The sequence below is a fragment of the Cetorhinus maximus genome, chromosome 12 (assembly GCF_964194155.1).
Source record: "Cetorhinus maximus chromosome 12, sCetMax3.hap1.1, whole genome shotgun sequence".
Taxonomy (NCBI): Eukaryota; Metazoa; Chordata; class Chondrichthyes; order Lamniformes; family Cetorhinidae; genus Cetorhinus; species Cetorhinus maximus.
In genome coordinates this window covers 90,552,349-90,572,437 of record NC_135890.1, presented here as the reverse complement: position 1 = coordinate 90,572,437, position 20,089 = coordinate 90,552,349, and the positions used below count along the sequence as shown (strand labels likewise).

At 42.7% G+C, this 20,089-nt stretch overlaps 1 protein-coding gene across 1 annotated transcript in view; it reads left to right on the top strand.

The window, feature by feature from the left end:
• Positions 1-15,348, top strand: part of LOC144687678 (protein NipSnap homolog 1-like) — a 33,840-nt gene extending 18,492 nt beyond the window's left edge. Inside the window, exons 7-10 of the mRNA XM_078554079.1 lie at positions 614-645; positions 10,630-10,724; positions 11,157-11,240; positions 14,284-15,348. Of these exons, the coding sequence (XP_078410205.1) occupies positions 614-645; positions 10,630-10,724; positions 11,157-11,240; positions 14,284-14,348 (276 nt within the window). The 3' untranslated portion in view covers positions 14,349-15,348. The remainder of the gene's footprint in view (positions 1-613; positions 646-10,629; positions 10,725-11,156; positions 11,241-14,283) is intronic.
• The last annotated feature ends 4,741 nt before the right edge of the window (positions 15,349-20,089 follow it).

Here is a 20,089-nt window from a genome sequence, read left to right as displayed (position 1 = left end):
ATTTCTGTTTTCATTTCAGATTTCCAGCATCCACAGTATTTTGCTTTTCTATTAGTATTAGCTCAATGTGCAATTTGTCTTTTCTCCACATCGCATACACAAAGCAGACCATCAAAATGGCCCAAAAAAAATCGGTGTATCTATTAGGGTCGTGAATAGCTGAATCTATGTGTTGCATTCTTAGCTGTAAATTAAGGTGGGTATGTTTTAATTTAATAAGATGTGGTGAATAGCTTTTACTCCTGTTACTAGGACTCAATACCTCAGTTGCTTAAAGGGAGTCATTTTATTCCAGCAATTATCAGTTGTTCGATGAAGGTTTAGGGGGAATGTGAGAAAAATCTTTTTTACCCAGAGGGTGATGACGGTCTGGAATGCACTGCCTGGGAGGGTGGTGGAGGCAGGTTGCCTCACACCTTTAAAAGGTACCTGGATGAGCACTTGGCACGTCATAACATTCAAGGCTATGGGCCAAGTGCTGGTAAATGGGATTAGGTAGGTAGGTCAGGTGTTTCTCACATGTCGGTGCAGACTCGATGGGCCGAAGGGCCTCTTCTGCACTGTGATTCTGTGAATCTAATATCAAATGTGATTTATTTTTTCCCCTTTGTAGCCGGGGACCATGATTGAATGGGGTAACAACTGGTAAGTAAGTGGTTTACAGATCTATTAAACTTAAATGGGTTGTAATTGTTGTTTGACGTTGATCTGAATGTGGAAGGTATGTGTGTAATTTGACACATCTAATTGCAGCACCAACAACTTGTTCCAAACTAATACTAATGTCAATGATAGGTGTAAACTATAGGCTAGGTGACATGGAGAAGCTAAATACTTTCTGTTCATGGTTCATAAAATCTCATCAAAACGATGTGTGAATGTGCAGTGTTCCAAGATTTTTTTAAAATTCATTTGTGGGACGTGGGCATCACTGGCAAGAGCAACATTTTTATCCATCCCTAATTTCCCTTGAGCAAGTGGTGACTTCTTGAACTGCTGCAGTCACTTGAGCTACTCCTACACTGCTGTTAAGTAAGATGTTCCAGGATTTTGACCCAACAACAATGAAGGAATGGCAATATAATTCCAGGTCAAGATGCTATGTGACTTGGAGGGGAACTTGCAGACGGTGATATTCCCATGCGCCTGCTGCACTTGTTCTTCTAGGCAATGGAGGTCATGGGTTTGGAAGGTGTTGGCAAAGATGCCTTGGTGAGTTGCTGTGTTGTATCTTGTGTATGGTACACATTGTTGCCATGGTGCATCAGTGGTGGAGGCAGTGAATAATTAAGGTGGTGGATGGGGTGCCAATCGAGCAGTCCCAGATGGTGTTGAGCTTCTTGAGTTGTTGGAGCTGCATTCATCCAAGAAAATGAGGAGTATTCCATAACACTCAAGACTTGTACCTTGTAGATGGTGGAAAGGCTTAGGGAAGTCATGGGTGAGTTACTTACTGCAAAATTCCCAGCCTCTGGCCTGTTCTTGTGGCCACAGTATTTATGTAGCTGGTCCAGTTAGGTTTCTAGTCAATAGTAACCCCCAGGATGTTGATGGTGGGGGATCCAACAATGGTAGTTGGTTAGGTTCTCTCTTGTTAGAGATGGTCATTGTCTACCACTTGTGTGGTGCATATGTTACTTGCTACTAATCAGCCCAAGCCTGAATGTTTACTATGTTGGCTCACCAGGGGACAGCGTTTCAATTAATGAACACTATGCCTTTGGATTGTATCTTCACAGGTTTGCTTTGAAACAATGGGGCTGAAATTCAATAAGGATTCCAACAATTTCCTCCTAAAACTCAGCAAGACACAGGTGGAACCCCTGCAGAATTTCAGCCCCAATGTAATTGTTTCTTAGAGGACATGTCAAGTTTTCGCTGCAGAGTTCATAGAAAGATAATCCCTGTGGTATTTACAATCTCTACAAAATATTTCCTTTGGCAGTATTTTGGAGTGAACGATCCCTACGGAATGCCGCCGGGGGGATTATTAATTTTGCTTCCAATTTCCACCCCTCCATCATTTTCACATGGTCCATTTCTGTTCCCTCCGTGACACCCTGGTCCACTCCTCCATCACCCCCTACTCCTCAACCCCCTCCCACGGCACCTTCCCATGCAACCGCAGAAGATGCAACACCTGCCCCTTCACTTCCCCTCTCCTCACCGTCCAATGGCCCAAATACTCTTTTCAAGTGAAGCAGCATTTCACTTGCACTTCCCTCAACTTAGTCTACTGCATTCGTTGCTCCCAATGCGGTTTCCTCTACATTGGAGAGACCAAACGCAGACTGGGTGACCGCTTTGCAGAACACCTTCGGTCTGTCCGCAAGCATGACCCAGACCTCCCTGTCGCTTGCCATTTCAACACTCCACCCTGCTCTCATGCCCACATGTCCGTCCTTGGCTTGCTGCATTGTTCCAGTGAAGCTGAACGCAAACTGGAGGAACAGCACCTCATCTTCCGACTAAGCACGTTACAGCCTTCCGGACTGAATATTGAGTTCAACAATTTTAGATCTTGAACTCTCCTCCATCCCCACCCTCTTTCCGTTTTTTCCCCCTCCTTTTTGTTTTTTCCAGTAATTTATATAGATTTTTCTTTTCCCACCTATTTCCATTATTTTTAAATGTATTTCCATCCATTGTTTTATCTCTACCTTTTAGCCTTTTTAGATTCCTTCACCCCACCCCACCCCCACTAGGGCTATCTGTACCTTGCCTGTCCTGCTTTCTACCCTTAATTAGCACATTCCTTTAGATAATATCACCACCTTCAACACCCCTTTGTCCTTTTGTCTGTGACATCTTTTGGTTATCTCCACCTATCACTGGCCCTTTACCTAGCTGTTCTTGTCCCAACCCCCCCCCCATCTTAAACCAGCTTATATTTCACCCCTTTCCTATTTTTACTTAGTTCTGTTGAAGGGTCATGAGGACTCGAAACGTCAACTGTGCTCTTCTCCACCGATGCTGCCAGACCTGCTAAGTTTTTCCAGGTATTTTTGTTTTTGTTTTTGTTTTGGATTTCCAGCATCTGCAGTTCTTTGCTTTTATAAAAAAATATTATGGTGAGTTAGTTACTTTAGCTCTAATAGAAGGAAATGAAAGAAAAACAGCTGGTTTTATCGCTACGCCTACTGTCTCCGGTATTGACAAATGAAAATAAAAGGGCCTGGTATTCTGGCTTCTCTAGTTGCCAAAGAAGTGGAATAAATAGCCTGTCAATTCTAGAGCCAGTGCTGATTCAGGGTGGTATTTTTTCAACAGGCACACAGGCTTGCTTAATATCAAAGTTGTAGATAGGCTGATTTATTGAGTAGAGCAGAAAATTGACTGATTCGGTGACCTCCTTTAAGCTGATCTGTGAGTCTGCCTAAAATCCCAAGTCATGCTGTGAAGCAGCACATTCACTGTATGGAGACTCAATTGTCAGCTTTCCTGACTGACTTGCGGAATGGAAGGGAGGGGATCCAGCCAGAGCTGGATGAAACAGGTCAGGCTGAGTATGAAACACAGATGGATCTTCACTTTTGTGGTGCAGCAGAGATTGGGCTACACCCAGGTACTGTAGTGAAAGCTTACTTTAGGAGTGCCTTTATTTTAGGCTCCCCATGAAACTTAAATTCCTGCTTGTGTTTATGAGTGAGTCAGCTGGTCAAAACTATGAAAACAAAAACCACAAAGCCACAAAAACTCTAAACCTGTCTCACTTGCCTTTATTAACATTAGCCCAGAGCCCATGTCAGTCACTAATGAAGTAATCAGGTCAGTCATGGCCTTAGCAACAACCAATGAGGTAGTGCAAACATGACATAAATAGAATTGGAACTTGTCACCTATATCAAACTAAGGCTGTTTTGTTCTTAGTTGAGTTTCTGTAATAAGTGAATATTGTACGTGTCCTAATTATAATCTTCTAAAGTTCTCTCGATTCAGGAACTGTTCCTTCAGATTAGAAAATTGTTCATGTTACTCCACTATTTAAGAAAGATGTGAGAGGGAAATCAGGGGGTTATAGACCAGTTAGCCTAATGTCTGTTGTCAGGAAATTGCTAGTGTCTGTAATTAAGGTTAGAGTAACCGGACATCTTGAAAAATTACAGCTGATTCGAGAATCAGGATGCATTTGTAAAGGACATGTCATGCCTGATGAATCTAATTGAATTTTTTGAAGAAGTGACTAAAGCAGTCGATAGGGGAATGTCAATGCATGTTATTTATATAGATTTCCAGAAGGCATTTGATAAAGGCCCTCATAAGAGACCATTAGAACAGTTGAAAGTAATGGAATTGAAGGCAAATTATTGACCTGGTTTGAAAATTGCCTTTATGTCTACAGGAATAGAATACAAGGGAGTAGAGTCAGACTACAGCTATACAAAACCCTGGTTAGATCACATCTGGAGCAGTTCTGGACATCACACCTTAGGGATGATATATTAGACATGGAGAGGGCATAGATTTACTAGAATGATACCTGGACTCCCAAGGCCTGAATATTGCTGTCGGCGTGTGGAGGCGGGCCCGACATGCCGACACGCAAAATGACGCAAGATGACGTTGGGCGTGCGTCCTGACGTCATCGCGTGTTATTTAGATCTTTCGTTTGGCGGGCGCGTGCCAGAGGTGGCTGTGCACCCACTGAACTGTCAAAGGCCTATTAAGGCCATTAGGGAAGTAATTTAGATAATTCACAGCGCTGCCCGTCCAACCTTAAGGCAGGCGAAGAGCCCAAGCGGCTTTCACGCTTTTCAGGAAACCTCATGCATGGCCGGGATGAGGTTTCCTAAAGGTTTCATAAAATTATTAATTCATCTTTGCGCAATTCATAAACTTGTCCCAGCTCATGTGACAATGTCACATGAGGGGACATGTCTAAATAATTTTTAACGTTATTATTTATAAACTTTTATTATGTGCTTAGTCTCCTTGAGGCAGCTCAGTGCCTCAGGGGGATTTCTGTGCTCTTTCGCGTGCATGCACAGGCCCCAACTCTCCCTCCTCCCCCCGCCCGCACAAGTAGCGCTGAGTGATGCCTGCTGTGCTTCACGCTTGGCGGGCCTTAATTGGCCCGCCTATGTAAAATGGCGGCGCACAGCCGATCGCGGGCTACGCGCCTGCTCCCACCCAACACAGGCAAGTTTCTGGCCCCAGGTTTAATTTATGAGAACAGATTACACAAACTAAGGTTGTATTTTCTGGAAATTAAAAGGATAAAAGGGGATTTGATCAAAATTAAAGGGAACAGATAGAGTAGATAGTGAGAAATTATTTCTGCTGGTTGGGGAGCCTAGGACTAGGGGGTGTAGTCAAAAAATTAGATCCAGACATTTCACGAGTGAAGTTAGGAAACCCTACTACACACAAAACGGTGATAGAAATTTAGATTTCTCTTCCGTAATGGCAACTATTGCAAGAGCATTGGTAAGTGTGAATCTGAGAATCATAGATTTTTATTAACCAAAGATATTAAGGGATATGGGACAGAGGTGGGTATATGGAGTTAGGTCACAGAGCAACCATGATCTCATTGAATAGCGGAACAGATATATGGGGCAAAATGACGTAATCTGTTCCTGTATCCGTACAACCCTGGGATTCCAACCTAAACACACCCAGTTGAGAAGTAGGTGTTTATTTCTTGTATCATGGGCTGCCTAACTAATGTCATGACTTGTGCTGTTTTGCTTTCTGATATTTTTAAATACAAAGAAACTGGGCATTCATCAAAAGCTTTACCAATTCTTGTTAAACATTGCATATTAATTAATACAACCTTTGGAACAATGACACTCCTTTATTTTAAAACTGATTGTTCCTGTTTCAGTTCCTTTTTTGTTTCCATCTTGTCAACTATGTACTTAAGTGAACTGACAAAAAGAAAAAGAATTGGCTACATTATATAGCTGCTGTGCTGCTGCATTACCTTTTGGATTATTTAAAAACAACTTCCAGTTATAATAATGCCGTTGAAAAATAATAGAGCTTCACAGAGGTCTAATTAAAGAATAAATATTCAGCTAAAGAATTAGATATTAGGGGGTGACCAAAAGCAAAGGGATGGTTAAAAATTGTGGGTTTTAAAGAGGATCTTAAACGAGGAGAGGAAATAGGAGAGGCAGAGGGGTTTAGCAAGGGAATCCTAGGCTTTGGGCTTTAAGTAGCTGAAGGCATGGCCACCAGTGAACTGGAGAGATACAAAGAGTCCAGAATCAGAGGAACGCAGAGGCGGGGAAGGCTGGGATGGGGGAATTATAGGGCTCTGGGTAGTTACAGAGATAGGAAGGGTTGGAGGGATTTAAACATGAAAATGAAAATTTTAAATTCAAGGCGCTATGGCAGATGGACCTGTAGCGAGTTAGGAAACAGCAATAGAGTTTTGGATCTGCTGATGTTTACAGAAGGTGACGTTTGGTGTGTTGGCCAGGAAGATTTGGAAGCTATAACATATGACTACTTGCCAAACAGCATAAGCAGCAAGTGATAGACAGAGCTAAGCAATTCCACAACCAACAGACCAGATCTAAGCTCTGCAGTCCTGCCACATCCAGCCATGAATGGTGGTGGGCGATTAAACAAGTCACTGGAAGAGGAGACTCCACAAATATCCCCATCCTCAATGATGGGGGAACCCAACATGTCAGTGCAAAAGATAAGGCTGAAGCACTTGCTACAGTCTTCAGCCAGAAATGCCGAGTGGATGATCCATCTCAGCCTCCTCCGCAGGTCCCCAGCGTCACAGATGCCAGTCTTCAGCCAATTTGATTCACTCCACATGATATCAAGAAATGGCTAAAGGCACTGGATACTGCAAAGGCTATGGGCCCTAACAATATTCCGTCAATAGTACTGAAGACTTGTGCTCCAGAACTTGCTGCGCCCCTAGCCAAGCTGTTCCAGTGCAGCTACAACACTGGCTGTGTGGAAAATTGCCCGTGTGTGTCCTGTACACAAAAAGCTGGACAAATCCAACCCAGTCAATTACAGAACAAAATAAAAACAGAATTACCTGGAAAAACTCAGCAAGTCTGGCAGCATCGGTGGAGAAGAAATCAGTCAACGTTTCGAGCCCTCATGGCCCTTCAGCAGAACTGAAGCATAGTTTCAACAAGGGAGAAATATAAATTGGTTTAAGGTGGGTGGGGGGGAAGAGACACATTGAGGGTGTGGTGTGAGCAGATAATCAAAAGATGTCAGAGACAAAAGGGTCAAAGAGGTGTTGAAGGTGGTGGTCTTTGTCTGAGAAAAGTGCTAATTAAGAATGCAAGACAGGATATTCAAAGTACAGCTCTAGTGGGGGTGGGGTGGAAAGACTAAAGGTTTTAGTTTTAGATTTAAAAATAATGGAAATAGGTGGGGAAAGAAGAATCTATATAAATTATTGAAAAAAAAGGCAGGTGGGGGGGGGAAAAGAAACGGGGTGGGGATGGGGGGAGGGGGAGTTTAAGATCTAAAGTTGTTGAATTCAATATTCAGCCCAGAAGGCTGTAAAGTGCCTAGTCGGAAGATGAGGTGCTGTTCCTCCAGTTTGCGTTCGCAAACTGGAGGAACAGCACCTCATCTTCCGACTAGGCACTTTACAGCCTTCTGGGCTGAATATTGAATTCAACAACTTTAGATCTTAAACTCCCCCTCCCCCCATCCCCACCCCGTTTCTTTTCCCCCCCCCACCTGCCTTTTTTTTCAATAATTTATATAGATTCTTCTTTCCCCACCTATTTCCATTATTTTTAAATCTAAAACTAAAACCTTTAGTCTTTCCACCCCACCCCCACTAGAGCTGTACTTTGAATATCCTGTCTTGCATTCTTAATTAGCACTTTTCTCAGACAAAGACCACCACCTTCAACACCTCTTTGACCCTTTTGTCTCTGACATCTTTTGATTATCTGCTCACACCACACCCTCAATGTGTCTCTTCCCCCCCCAGCCACCTTAAACCAATTTATATTTCTCCCTTGTTGAAACTATGCTTCAGTTCTGCTGAAGGGCCATGAGGGCTCGAAACGTTGACTGATTTCTTCTCCACCGATGCTGCCAGACTTGCTGAGTTTTTCCAGGTAATTCTGTTTTTATTTTGTTTTGGATTTCCAGCATCCGCAGTAGCTTTTAGCTTTTTGTTTTTACCAGTCAATTACAGCCCCATCAGTCTACTCTCGATCATCAGTAAAGTGATGGAAGGGGTCAACAGTGCTATCAAGCAGCACTTGCTTAACAATAACCTGCTCATTGACACCCAGGATCACTCAGCTCCTGACCTCATTACAGCCTTGGTTCAAATGTGCACAAAAGAGCCGAACTCCAGAGGTGAGGTGAAAGTAGCTGCCCTTGACATCAAAGCAGCATTTGACTGAGCGTGGCATCAAAGAGTCCCAGCAAAACTGGAGTCCGTGGGAATCAGGGGGAAAACTCTCCGCTAGTCAGAGTCATACCTAGCACAAAGGAAGATGGTTGTGGTTGTTGGAGGTCAGTCATCTCAGCTCCAGGACATCATTGCAGGAGTTCCTCGGGATAGTGTCCTAGGCCCAACCGTCTTCAGCTGCTTCATCAATGACCTTCCTTCCATCATAAGGTCAGAAGTGGGGACGTTCGATGATGATTGCACAACGTTCAGCACCATTCATGACTCCTCAGATACTGAAGTAATCCATGTTCAAATACAGCAAGACCTGGACAATATCCAGGCTTGAGCTGACAAGTGACATTTGCACCACACAAGTGCCAGGCAATGACCATCTCCAACAAGAGAGAATCCAACCATTGCCCCTTGATATTCAATGGCATTACCATCGCTGAATCCTCACTATCAACATCCTGGGGGTTACCATTGACCAGAAACTGAACTGGGCAAGCCATATAAATGCTGTGGCTACAAGAGCAGGTCAGAGGCTAGGAATCCTGTGGTGAGTAACTCACCTCCTGACTCCCAGAGCCTGTCCAGCATCTACAAGGCAAGTCAGGAGTGTAATGGAATACTCTCCACTTGTCTGGATGAGTGCAGCTCCATAAACACTCAAGAAGCTTGACACCATCCAGGACAAAGCAGCCCGATTGATTCATTCCTCCAACATCAACATACAGTAGCAACAGTGTGTACCATCTACAAGATGCAGTGCAGAAACTCACCTTGGCTCATCAGACTGCACCTTTCAAAACCGCCACCGCTAACACCTAGAAGGGCCAGGGCAGCAGATACATGGGAACACCATCGCCTGCAAGTTCCCCTCCAAGCCACTCACCATCCTGACTTGGAAATATATCACTGTTCCTTCACTGTCGCTGGGTCAAAATCCTGGAACTCCCTAACAGCACTGTGGGTGTACCTACACCACATGGACTGTGGCAGTTTAAGAAGGCAGCTCACCACCACCTTCTCAAGGGCAATTAGGGATGGGCACTAAACGCTGGCCTAGCCAGCAAAGCCCACATCCTTTGAATGAATAGAAAAAGAGATTTGGATTAGTCAAGCCTGGAGGTGACAAAGACATGGATGATGATTTCAGCATCAGACAGACTGTGGTAGGAGCAGGGACGTGCAATGTTACGGAGCTAGAGGTAGAAGATTTGACATGGTAGAATATGGAGTTAGAAGCCCACCTCAGGGCTAAATAAGATGACAAATTTGCAAAAGGTTTGATTCAGCCTAAAATAACAATTATGGATTTAGTGCCAAGGATACAGAGCTGCAATGCATGTCAAAACAATGCCTTTGATCTTCTTATTTAGCTAGAAGGAATCCAAGATTTTAAGTTGGTCAAGCAGCCTGACAACAGAGGCAGTGGAGAGATGGTGCTTTCAGTCTACCTATGGAAGTGCTGCATTATTGAAGGTGCAACCTTGTGTCTTATTTGATCCTGAGATGAGCTTCCAACCTCATACTTGTTCCATCACCAAGAACATCTCCTTCCACTCCTGGAACATTGCCCATCTCTGCCTCTGATCACTTGCTGCTGAAACCCTCATCCATACCCTGTTACTTCCAGTCTCAACTATTTCACTTAGCTCAGTTGGCTGGATGGCTGGTTTGTGATGCAGAGTGACGCCAATAGTGTGGGTTCAATTCCTATACCTGTTGAGGTCATCCATGAAGGCCTCGCCTTCTCAACCTTGCCCCTCACCTGAGGTGTGGTGACCCTCAGGTTAAACTCACCACCAGTTGTCTCTCTCTAATGAGAGATCAGACTATGGTCCTCTGGGACTACAGTGACTTTCATTTTGTCTCTGATGTCCTTCCAATATTTGTATTTTTTTTGATGAGATGCCAGATTTGAATATTGCTGCAAATGGGGTTTGACCAGTGCATGTATTGCATCAGCACAATCTCTGGAAACTTTGTTCTCTAATGTCTAGCTATATTCCCGCATTCATTAATTACTTTGCCACATTGTCTAGACTATCATTTGTAGTTCCTTTGTAAGTCACTACTTGTTGCATTGGAGCAGGGAGCGTATAGAATGAAAATGATGTGACACATTGAAAATGTGGAATGATTAAAAATAACTAATAAAAAAAAACATGTTGGCCCCTTCACATCAAGATTTGCCAATAAACAGTACAAGAACAGGACAACAGATACTGCAGCTTTAGTGCTGTTTGAAACTATTTAAATCTTTTGATTGTCTTCAGGGCACGAGCCATTCGATTCCGTCAGGAAAATAATGAAGCTGTTGGTGGATTCTTTTCACTGGTTGGTGACCTGTATGTGGTGCATCATCTGTGGGGTAAGTTGAATGAAATTTTGTTTCCCAATAGTGTTTGTGAGTTTGGGGTAGATTTTCACTTTCCCACCTGGAGTTGTGAATCAACTGAAAAGGTGCCAAATTACTGTTTTACACCAGGGCAGTAAATTGAAACATCTATCCTTCCCTCTGGTAAACAGTTTTGTTAATGCTCTTTTTGAATCAAATGTTGAATTTCTAGACATTCTTTCCATCATACTAATATGGCAGTAATCACAATTCGCTTTTGTTTTGTTTAAAACAAAAACTCTCTTCACTTCCCTTCTGGTTCTTTCGCCAATTATCTTAAACCTAAATCTTCTGTTTACCAACCCTCCTCGTGGAAGCAGTTTCTCTTTATTTGGCCCACTAAAATTGGTGTGAATAATGATAAAAAAAATACTTACTTTTTTCCATGTTGCTAATCAATTCTAGCTTACAAAGACCTTGAGTCCAGGCACGAAACACGGAATGCTGCCTGGCAAAAGCCCGGATGGGATGAGTGCGTCTATTATACAGGTAACCTAGTGCCTATTGATTAAGCACTGAGAAACCTTACAATAAAGACAAAAACAATTGAAACTCTCATTGAAATGGATGTAGGTCTTTCTAATAAAATGAAGGAGATATAGAACAGAAAAAATAAATTCAAAGTATCTTATATAAAAAAGCCTACCTGCAGCTTACAGTTACCAATAAATATGAATCTATAATCCAGATCAGAAACAGTGTATACAGTATATTCCATATTTCTAGCTGTGTCAGTGCATATTGTTGCCCTGTATAATGTTGCAATAGTTTGAAATAAACCAGGCAATGTTTCTCGTAAGATTTTTAAAATATTCTTTCAAGGGATGTAGGCGTCGCTGACAAGGGCAGCATTTATTAATCATCCCTAATTCCTACAACTGAGTGGCTTGCTAGGCCATTTCAGAGGGCAGTTTCGAGTCACCCACATTGATGTGGGTCTGAAGTCACATGTAGTCACATGTACAGACCAGGTAAGGACAGGAGATTTTCTTCCCTAAAGGAATTAGTGAACCAGATGGGTTTTTACGACTCTCGATGATAGTTTCATGGTCACTGTTACTGAGACTAGCTTTCAATTTCAGGTATTTTTATTTATTAATTGAACTTATTAATTGAATTAAAATTCCACCAGCTGCCATGGTGGGATTTGAACCCATATCCCCTGAGCAAACATTGCCTTACGTTTAACGGTTAATGATGAGGAAGAGATAATTACAGCACTTCTGTGGAGCTTCTGTTCTAATGGTGTTTCGTTCTATATAAACAATACATCAAGTAATGGTGGATAGCAAGATAAAGGTAAAATACTGCAGATGCTGGAAATCTGAAACAAAAACAAAAAATGCTGGAACAACTCTTGACAGCATCTGTGGAGAAAAAGACAGAGTTAACGTTTCGAGTCCGTGTGACTCTTCTTCAGAGCTAAGAGGAGTAAAAATGTGGTGAAACTTATACTATGTAAGGGGGTGGAGCAGGTGAAGCTGGATAGAAGGCCAGCGATAGGTAGAGACAAAGGAGAGATTGTCAAAGATGTCATAAACAAAAGGTCAAAGGGGTTGTTGATGGTGGTGGTACTGCCTAAAGGAGATGCTAATGGTGACATTAAGGTCAGAAAGCAGAATGTGATAATAGCCGGACAAGGGTAAGCACTCTGGAAAGAACAACATGAGCAAGTGACATATGGCCCTAGTGGGTTTGGGGTGGGGGGAGGGGACAGTGGTTGAAAAAAGATCGAAAATAGGCTAAAAGGTGGGGATAAAACAATGAATAAAAATGAAAATAAATTTATAAAATAATAAAAATAAGCGGGAAAAAAATAAAAATGAATATTGAAAAAAGGGGATAAAAAGGGGTGAGGATGGAGGAGAGAATTCACGGTCTGATGGCAGCAGTTCTGCTCTGATCTAGGTATATTGTAAAGTTTTTGGTCAAAGATCTCATCAGGATTCAGCTAACATTCAATTATGGTCCAGTTTTTTTTGCCCTCAATTACATTTTATATAGATACAACTGAAGTGTTACTGTAAATGGTTCCCTGTCCTTTGCCACTGTAGACCCACTCCAAAACTTCCATCAATGCCAACCTCTCCTAAGGAGCCATCTTCGACCCCTCTGTTCTTACAAGCTATGACCCCATCTTTAGCTTCTTCAAAGTCCTGTAATATGTTCCTACCTCCCAGATCTGTGATCACTTCTCTTGCGACTTCCTGTTTCAATCTCTCCAATCAGGTTTCTGCCCCACCCACAACACTGAGGTGACCTTAAACTATGTCATGAATCACATCCTCTGTGACTGTGATGCATTGTCCCCATTCAACCTCTTTGCAGCCGTAGATACGGTTGATCACACTAACCCCTCCTCCACAACTATTGTTCAGCTTATTGAAACTTGAAGTCCTTTTCACCAACTCTGTTGCTCCTCCTTAGCCCTGAATCAGGCTGTTCAGTTCAATTCTGAAACAAGGTTCTGACCATTTATTCTTACATCCTCTACATTCCATAAACTTCAGCTTGTCCAAAACTCTGTTCCTCGTACCCTATCCCACACCTCCCATCACCACTGTTCTTGCTGATGTACATTGACTTCCAGTCCTCCGTTCCTCAAATTTAACATTTCCATCCTTCTGCTTAAATCCCATTATGGCTTCATCTCTCCAATCTCCTCCAGTCCTACAATCCCACCCTTGAACTCTTCCTTCCTCTGACTCCAGTCTCTTATGCCTTTCCTTCTCCCTTCAGCCCACCATTGGCAACCATACCTTTACCTGCCTAGACACGATGCTCAGGAATTCTTTCCTCCAACTGCTCCACTCAATTTCCTTTAAGGTCCTGAAAAACAATATTTGTATAGCACCTTTAAAACATTCTAACGTGTCTCATAGGAGCGTAGACAAAAATTGATACCATTGCAAAGGAGGAGATATTAGATGGAATACCTGAAAGCTTGTCAAAGAGTTCAGTTTTAATGATAAGGGTCTTAAAGGAGGAGAGTTTTAATGAAGGAATTCCATAGCTCATGGCCTAGATAGCTGAGGGCTAATGGTGGTGTCAGGGGAATGGGGGAAGGGTAAGATCCCAGAGTTGTAGGGTTGGAGGAGGATACAGACATAGGGAAGGGTGAGGGCATGGAGGGATTTAAATATGAGGATGGGAATTTTAAATTTGAAGCATTGGTGGACTTGGAGCCAATGTAGGCCAAAACCCATGCCTTTGACCAAATTTTTGATCACTGTCCTTAATACCCCCTTCTTTGGCTCAGTTTTTAATCTTTTTCCATACACTTTTATGGACCACGTCAGAATGTTTTTCTATGTTAAAAGTCTGAGTTAAATGATGTTATTATGTCTGAAATGTGTTGCAGTGACAAGCAAAGTAGACTTCAGCTGTCCATGATTTAAAATCTTAACCGAAGTTATACAAGAGTTTATCTCATTTAAAATGCACCCTTTACATTGACAGACAAAGGATAAGTGATGTATTGCCTTTATGTGATGAAATGGTTAACTCCATCCTTGTGCCTCAATTCCTACAGTTCCCTTGATCCGCTACATGGAATCGAGGATTATGATGCCGCTTACAGCCTCTACTTTACAATGATGATCTCTTGGTTTTCTTATATTCCAATTGGACATAAATCCTGTACAGATTAAATATAGTCATCAGTGTTTTTCTCAAATGCTAGCGTTCAACTAAAATGTAACCATCCTCATGGAAAGATTGGTGTTTACTAGATATATAGTAGCAGGTTGCACTTTAGCCAGCATTTACAGAATGGCAGATTGTCTGTCATTTGAGAATATTTGCAGTTCTGTTATCAGTAATTGTAATGCTGGATTATTTCCACTTTTTCTAACATTCTAATGTGTCAATTATCAGGTGCTTATACTGGCACAAAAATAGACTACTGCTGAATTGAAGCACAAATTATTTTATTTACTGTTGACATTTTACTGTATGTGGCCATTTATCACATCTGAAGGGACAGTTTTTAATGTACAGGATCACTGATGGTTTTTACATGCCTTTCTAGATTCTATTATAGCTTGACATTGCTCGCTTGAAAGCTGCTGAGTGGTATTACAATATTTTAAAATGTCCTAGTAATTCACATGGGTAATTTTGGAAAACATTGCACTTTATGTGCTGTCAAGCGTCTACAAATAATTACTTTCACACTTTCCTTAATTCCTTGAAATGTTCCTTTTTTAGTGGATGTTTTGTACAAACCATCCTTCCCATTAGATAAGATGGTTACAAATGATTGATTGACATGAATTGCCATTAGAAAATTAAGGCCACAAATTTCTGATGTTGAAAGCAAGATTTGGTGCTGCAATAATTCAAGACTTTTTAAAAGGAAAACTGAATTCCAGTTGAAGCTGCTTACGTGACTGATGCTGTGCTCAGTGCACATTTGATAATCCGACTTGGGAGATGATTTAATGTTGAATAAATCTTGAATTATTTCATAATCTGTTTACAGTTGAAGTCTTGAAATTGTGCTGTTGATTTCTTTTTGTGATTAACGTTTGTGATGTATTTTTAAAGAAAGTGTACAAATTTTAATTCTAAAACTAATTAAAATATACATTTTGAAGCATTTTGTAAGCTTGAACTTCTCCTGCAGCAGCATTTAACAGAGAAATCATTTCTATTTGGAAAAAGTGGGCAATTTTAATATACTCCCTCTGTTCGTAAATCTTCCAACATTTTTACAAGATGCAAAATTTGCATCGCTTAGCAGTTTGAATCTCAGCCTCAGCTGTTTAAACCACACTTCCTTCAGTGAAGATTTCTATCCATTACATAGAATGTTATAATACAGAAATAGGTCATTTGGTCCAACGTGTGAATTCCAGTGTTTATGCTCCACTGAACCTCCCCCTACCCTACTTCATTTCACCTTATCAACATATCCTTCTATTCCTTTTTCCCTCATGTGTTTATCCTGCTTCCCTTTAAATACAAATATGCTATTTGCAACAACCACTTCATGCAGTAGCAAGTTCCACATTCTCAACACTCTCAGGAGAAGCCTCTTTACTCTGAATTCCTTACTGGATCTCTTAGTGACTATTATTTTTCTTTCTAATCTGCCCAATCGAACCTCTTCATAATTTTAGAGATTGCTATCAGATCACCTCTTTATCTTCTCTTTTCTGGTGAAAAGAGTTATACTTCTTTACAAGTGGTTGGTCCATTTGTTTTTCTTCCTTTGAAAATGATTTTATTCTCACTAAGATGAGAAATGTTCACTCTGGAGTATGGAAAACTTTCCATTTCATACTCCCAGTGCCACCATCAAACATTCCTGGATCATGCATAGTCCAGTTAGATGAAGAGTAAAGTTTAGCTTTTTTGCCGCAATATTGCATTTTTACCACTTTTCACTGTCCTTTCTTGATTGCATTCTCCCTTACTGGGGTATGAAGACTGGCAGTCCTTTCATATTTCATCCAAACAAAGAATGTGGGGATTACAATTGCATCCAATTCTGTCCAGACTTTATGTTAACAAATGTACATTTTTAGCAGAGGTCATTAAATTGGTATGAAGATAGATAATTATCCCTCATTGTTCCAGAGGAACTGAAACCAAATGTTGCCTGGTTGACTCAACACAGACCAGGAATTTGAACTTATGACTTCCTTTTTTATATAACTTAGTGACATTGCAAGTCTAACACAAAAGTGATATTGTTTACTTCTGTGGACACATCACACATACTGGACATGTTACAAACTGTCACAATTTTGATATTTTTAACCTGCTTCACTTTTCGTTAAAATTTAAAAATGTATTGATTTTCTCTCCTTCCTGTTAATCGTGTCGACTCCCTTTGGGTAAACTCTGGTTTATACCCAAGTGGGTAACATACATAGAATGAGAGCCACGCTGCCGCACAAAATGCCATTGAGCTGACCATTGGGATGCTTAAGCAATGCTTCTGCTGCCTGGACCACTTGGAGCAGCCCTGCAGTGCCCTCCGGAACATGTGTCATGATTCATTATGATCTGCTGCATCCTGCACAACCTTGTTAGCCTGAGGGCACAACCCTTGTCACAACAAGCAGTTCAAGAGAAGGAGGCAACCAACATATACCCTCTTCACCCGGGCTGCCCGTGATCGGCTCATCTGATTGCGGTACCAGTGAATGCAACCCCAATTCCCCATTCACCAACAGTCCCAGGCCGTACCTTCCCTCAGTTAATGACCAATGTACAGTGATCTTGACCACAATTCCACTATTGACACAAAAGCCACTACAAAAGAAACATTCCAACCCACCCTTATCAATTAAGCCTTCCAATATTCCAGACAAAAGACAACTATTCATCATTGTGCATTCCCTTAGTTTTTGTTTTGTGTGTGCCTTTGCCTGTCCTAGTGCTCTATAGCAGAACTATCGCAGTAATTGCAGCATGCCTGCTGTAAGGTTGCTGACTTGCACTGAGGGAGACTGCAGATGGCCTTGCAGGATGACCTCGTGCAGCCCTGACCCTAGCCGACCCAACAGCCTGAATGGACTGGCTAGCAAGCAGGGCCAGGGAGAGAAATATTGGGCCCTGGCGCTCCTCCTGTTTCTGGGCCCCTTCACCCTCCTCCCCTGGGACCCTCCCCCTCAATCATGCATGTTATTCTTTCCCCCTTTCAAGATTCACCAATCACTTCACTAAACAATCACAGAAAGGTCCCAGTAAAATGGTAACGCACATTGTTGGCATCTGGATACAAATATCATTCAATATATATGCAGCATAGGTCATCAATATTAGGAGTAGCAGCAATATAATGCAGTGTTAGTTAGTGTGTGCCCTATAGGTGATCCCACAATGACCATTAAACAAACCAGTGAGTACAAATTATATCTTAACACCATTGTGCAATATTGCTAATCCGACAGCAAACAATTCCATTAGCTATTTATAGCACTGCATACAAATAACACTGATTTCAGTGACTGCCTCATTAACATGTTCTGTACATTTCACTGTAACGGTGACAGTAGTTTCATAACTTAGTGCAGATGCTGGAAATCTGAATTAAAAAGAAAAAATGCCAGAAAAACTCAGCAGGTCAGGTAGCTTCCATGGAGAAAAACAGAGTTAACTTTTCACATCGGCGGCCTTTCACCTGAAAGGTAACTTCAAATTTCGGAGAAAGGTTCAATACTTGGAACCCAGATTGCAAGAAAGCCTTCCGATTTTGTTTTATATTTTGACTACCTTTTCTGAACAGAAAAAAAGACTGTCTCCATGCTGCAGCTCGTATTGTTTCATTGTTGGAGTTGTAGAAAGAGAGAGGGAGGAAGGGGAGGAGGAGAGGGGATGGTTCCGTTCACTGACTGCTGCCTGAGCTCCCTTCTCCCTCCCCGGACAGCAGCAGCCGCCAGTGAGGCCACTCAACTTCATCTCTGCCCAATGACCCCGCCATGTGGCTGATGGCATAGGGCCGCATTGCTCAAACAGAGAGAGAGGGGGTAGGCCAGCCAGTTGGAGCCATACCTTGCTGCCAGCTGCAGGGGGAGGGAAAGGAATGAAGAGCTGCTGAGGATATAGAATCTATCCATTATACAGAAACGCACCTTGGCAAACCAGCTCTGGGTCCCCACTCCACAGACTTCGCTGTACTCACAGCCTCCCTCTCCCACTGGGACCAGAAGACGAAAACAGTGGGTGGGAGATGGGAGAGGTGTTGGTGCCTGTTGCCCCAGGATTGGCTCCCAGGAGCCAGCCATGGCTTTGGGTTTGGGCTGCACTCAGGGGTGCTTTGGTCCCACTCCAGCTTTTCCTCTCTTGCCACAGGTTTTTTTTTTTTTTTGATTTTTGTTTCAGTGTCTCTTTAAACTCTTTCGAGTTATCAACAGTCACAGATTGCAACTCTTTCGAGTACAATCACAGTTCTTGGTTTCCGGGAGTGGGACGTGAACCCACAACCCTCTGATTCAAAGGCGAGGGTGCTATGAACTGAGCCACAGCCTCTCTTGCCACAGGTTCCGAATGTAATAGTTTCTGTCATTGTGTTTGGCTTTCAACTGCAGTCAGTATCTGGCTGAGGTCAGCACTTTGCCAACACATCTAAGTCCACGTTGTAATATTTCAGGCATTATATTCTCACTCACCTCACTCAGGGTGAGACATCCCCGATCACTCATTCAAATTTACAGAAATCCTGAGGCTCCCTTGAGAGCCTGAACCTGGGTTCAGCCTACACTGTGGCAGTTTGAGATATGCCCATCATCTGATGGGCTGTGCATTCTCCACTCTTGATCCTTGTTGGTTGCACTGATGAGAACACAGCAGTATTGTGCCCAAAATTGCTGGGTTACGACTCTGCCACGACAAGAGAGAAGGCGAGAGACCTGCCTGCCAGGTGCCCAGGCTGTTGATTACATCCAAAAACTCAGGAATAGGATTATTTCAATATTCAAACAGAGCATTGACTCTACTGTGCAGCGAGCGAGCTGGAGGCAGGGCAGGACTTGGGAACCTTTGAACTTCTGAGCAAAGTAACACTAAGCAGCGGAATTATTTCTCCAGAAAAATGCAATAAGAGAAGGACAGCTACCTAATACAAATTAGGTTCGCAAAATCAAACCTGGTTACTTACAGAATGGCTAGACTTCACGTCTGATTGGTGGGGGAAATGGTCCAATCATTTCCATTCTGGCTGGATTATGTCACCGGTTGCCACTAAATGGAACTTTAATATTGGGCGTGAGGTTATATATCTGTAGAGATGCAATTAAGGCGTCTTCCCTTGCTGGTAGAAAGCTGAAGCAGCACCCTACCTTTCTGATGGGCAAAAGTCCTCCCCCAGTCCCTCGATGCAGACTCAGGGGAGAGATCCCAGGGAAGAGGGGAAGGGCCCTGGGCCACAGACACCATCATCAAGGGACTGGACTGGGGGACGACTTAAAAACTCAGAAAAGATCGGCGGAGGGGGGGGAAGAGCCCTGGGCCATAGGCACGAGACACCTTCATCAAGAGATTGAACTGGGGGGACGACTTCGGGACTCAGAGAAGAGATTGAGAATGGAAGGGCCTTTGTGGGGGGCAGGTTAAGTAAATGTAGAGGCACTTACTTTGCGCTCCAGTCAGGGAAGAAAGCGGCACACAAGTCTGACACAAAAACTGGTCACGAGGAGATAGGCAGGAAAAGGAGGAGCTGAACAATAGCAATCGTTGGCTGAGTAACCTGCCGATCAGGGTGACCCAGTTGCCAGATTGGCTGCTTTGAACACTGACCATCCAGAATGACAGGCTACTCAGCCAATGATCATGGGCCCCCCTTGCCCCAAGTGATTGGCACCATTTGCATCCCCCTCACCTGGACC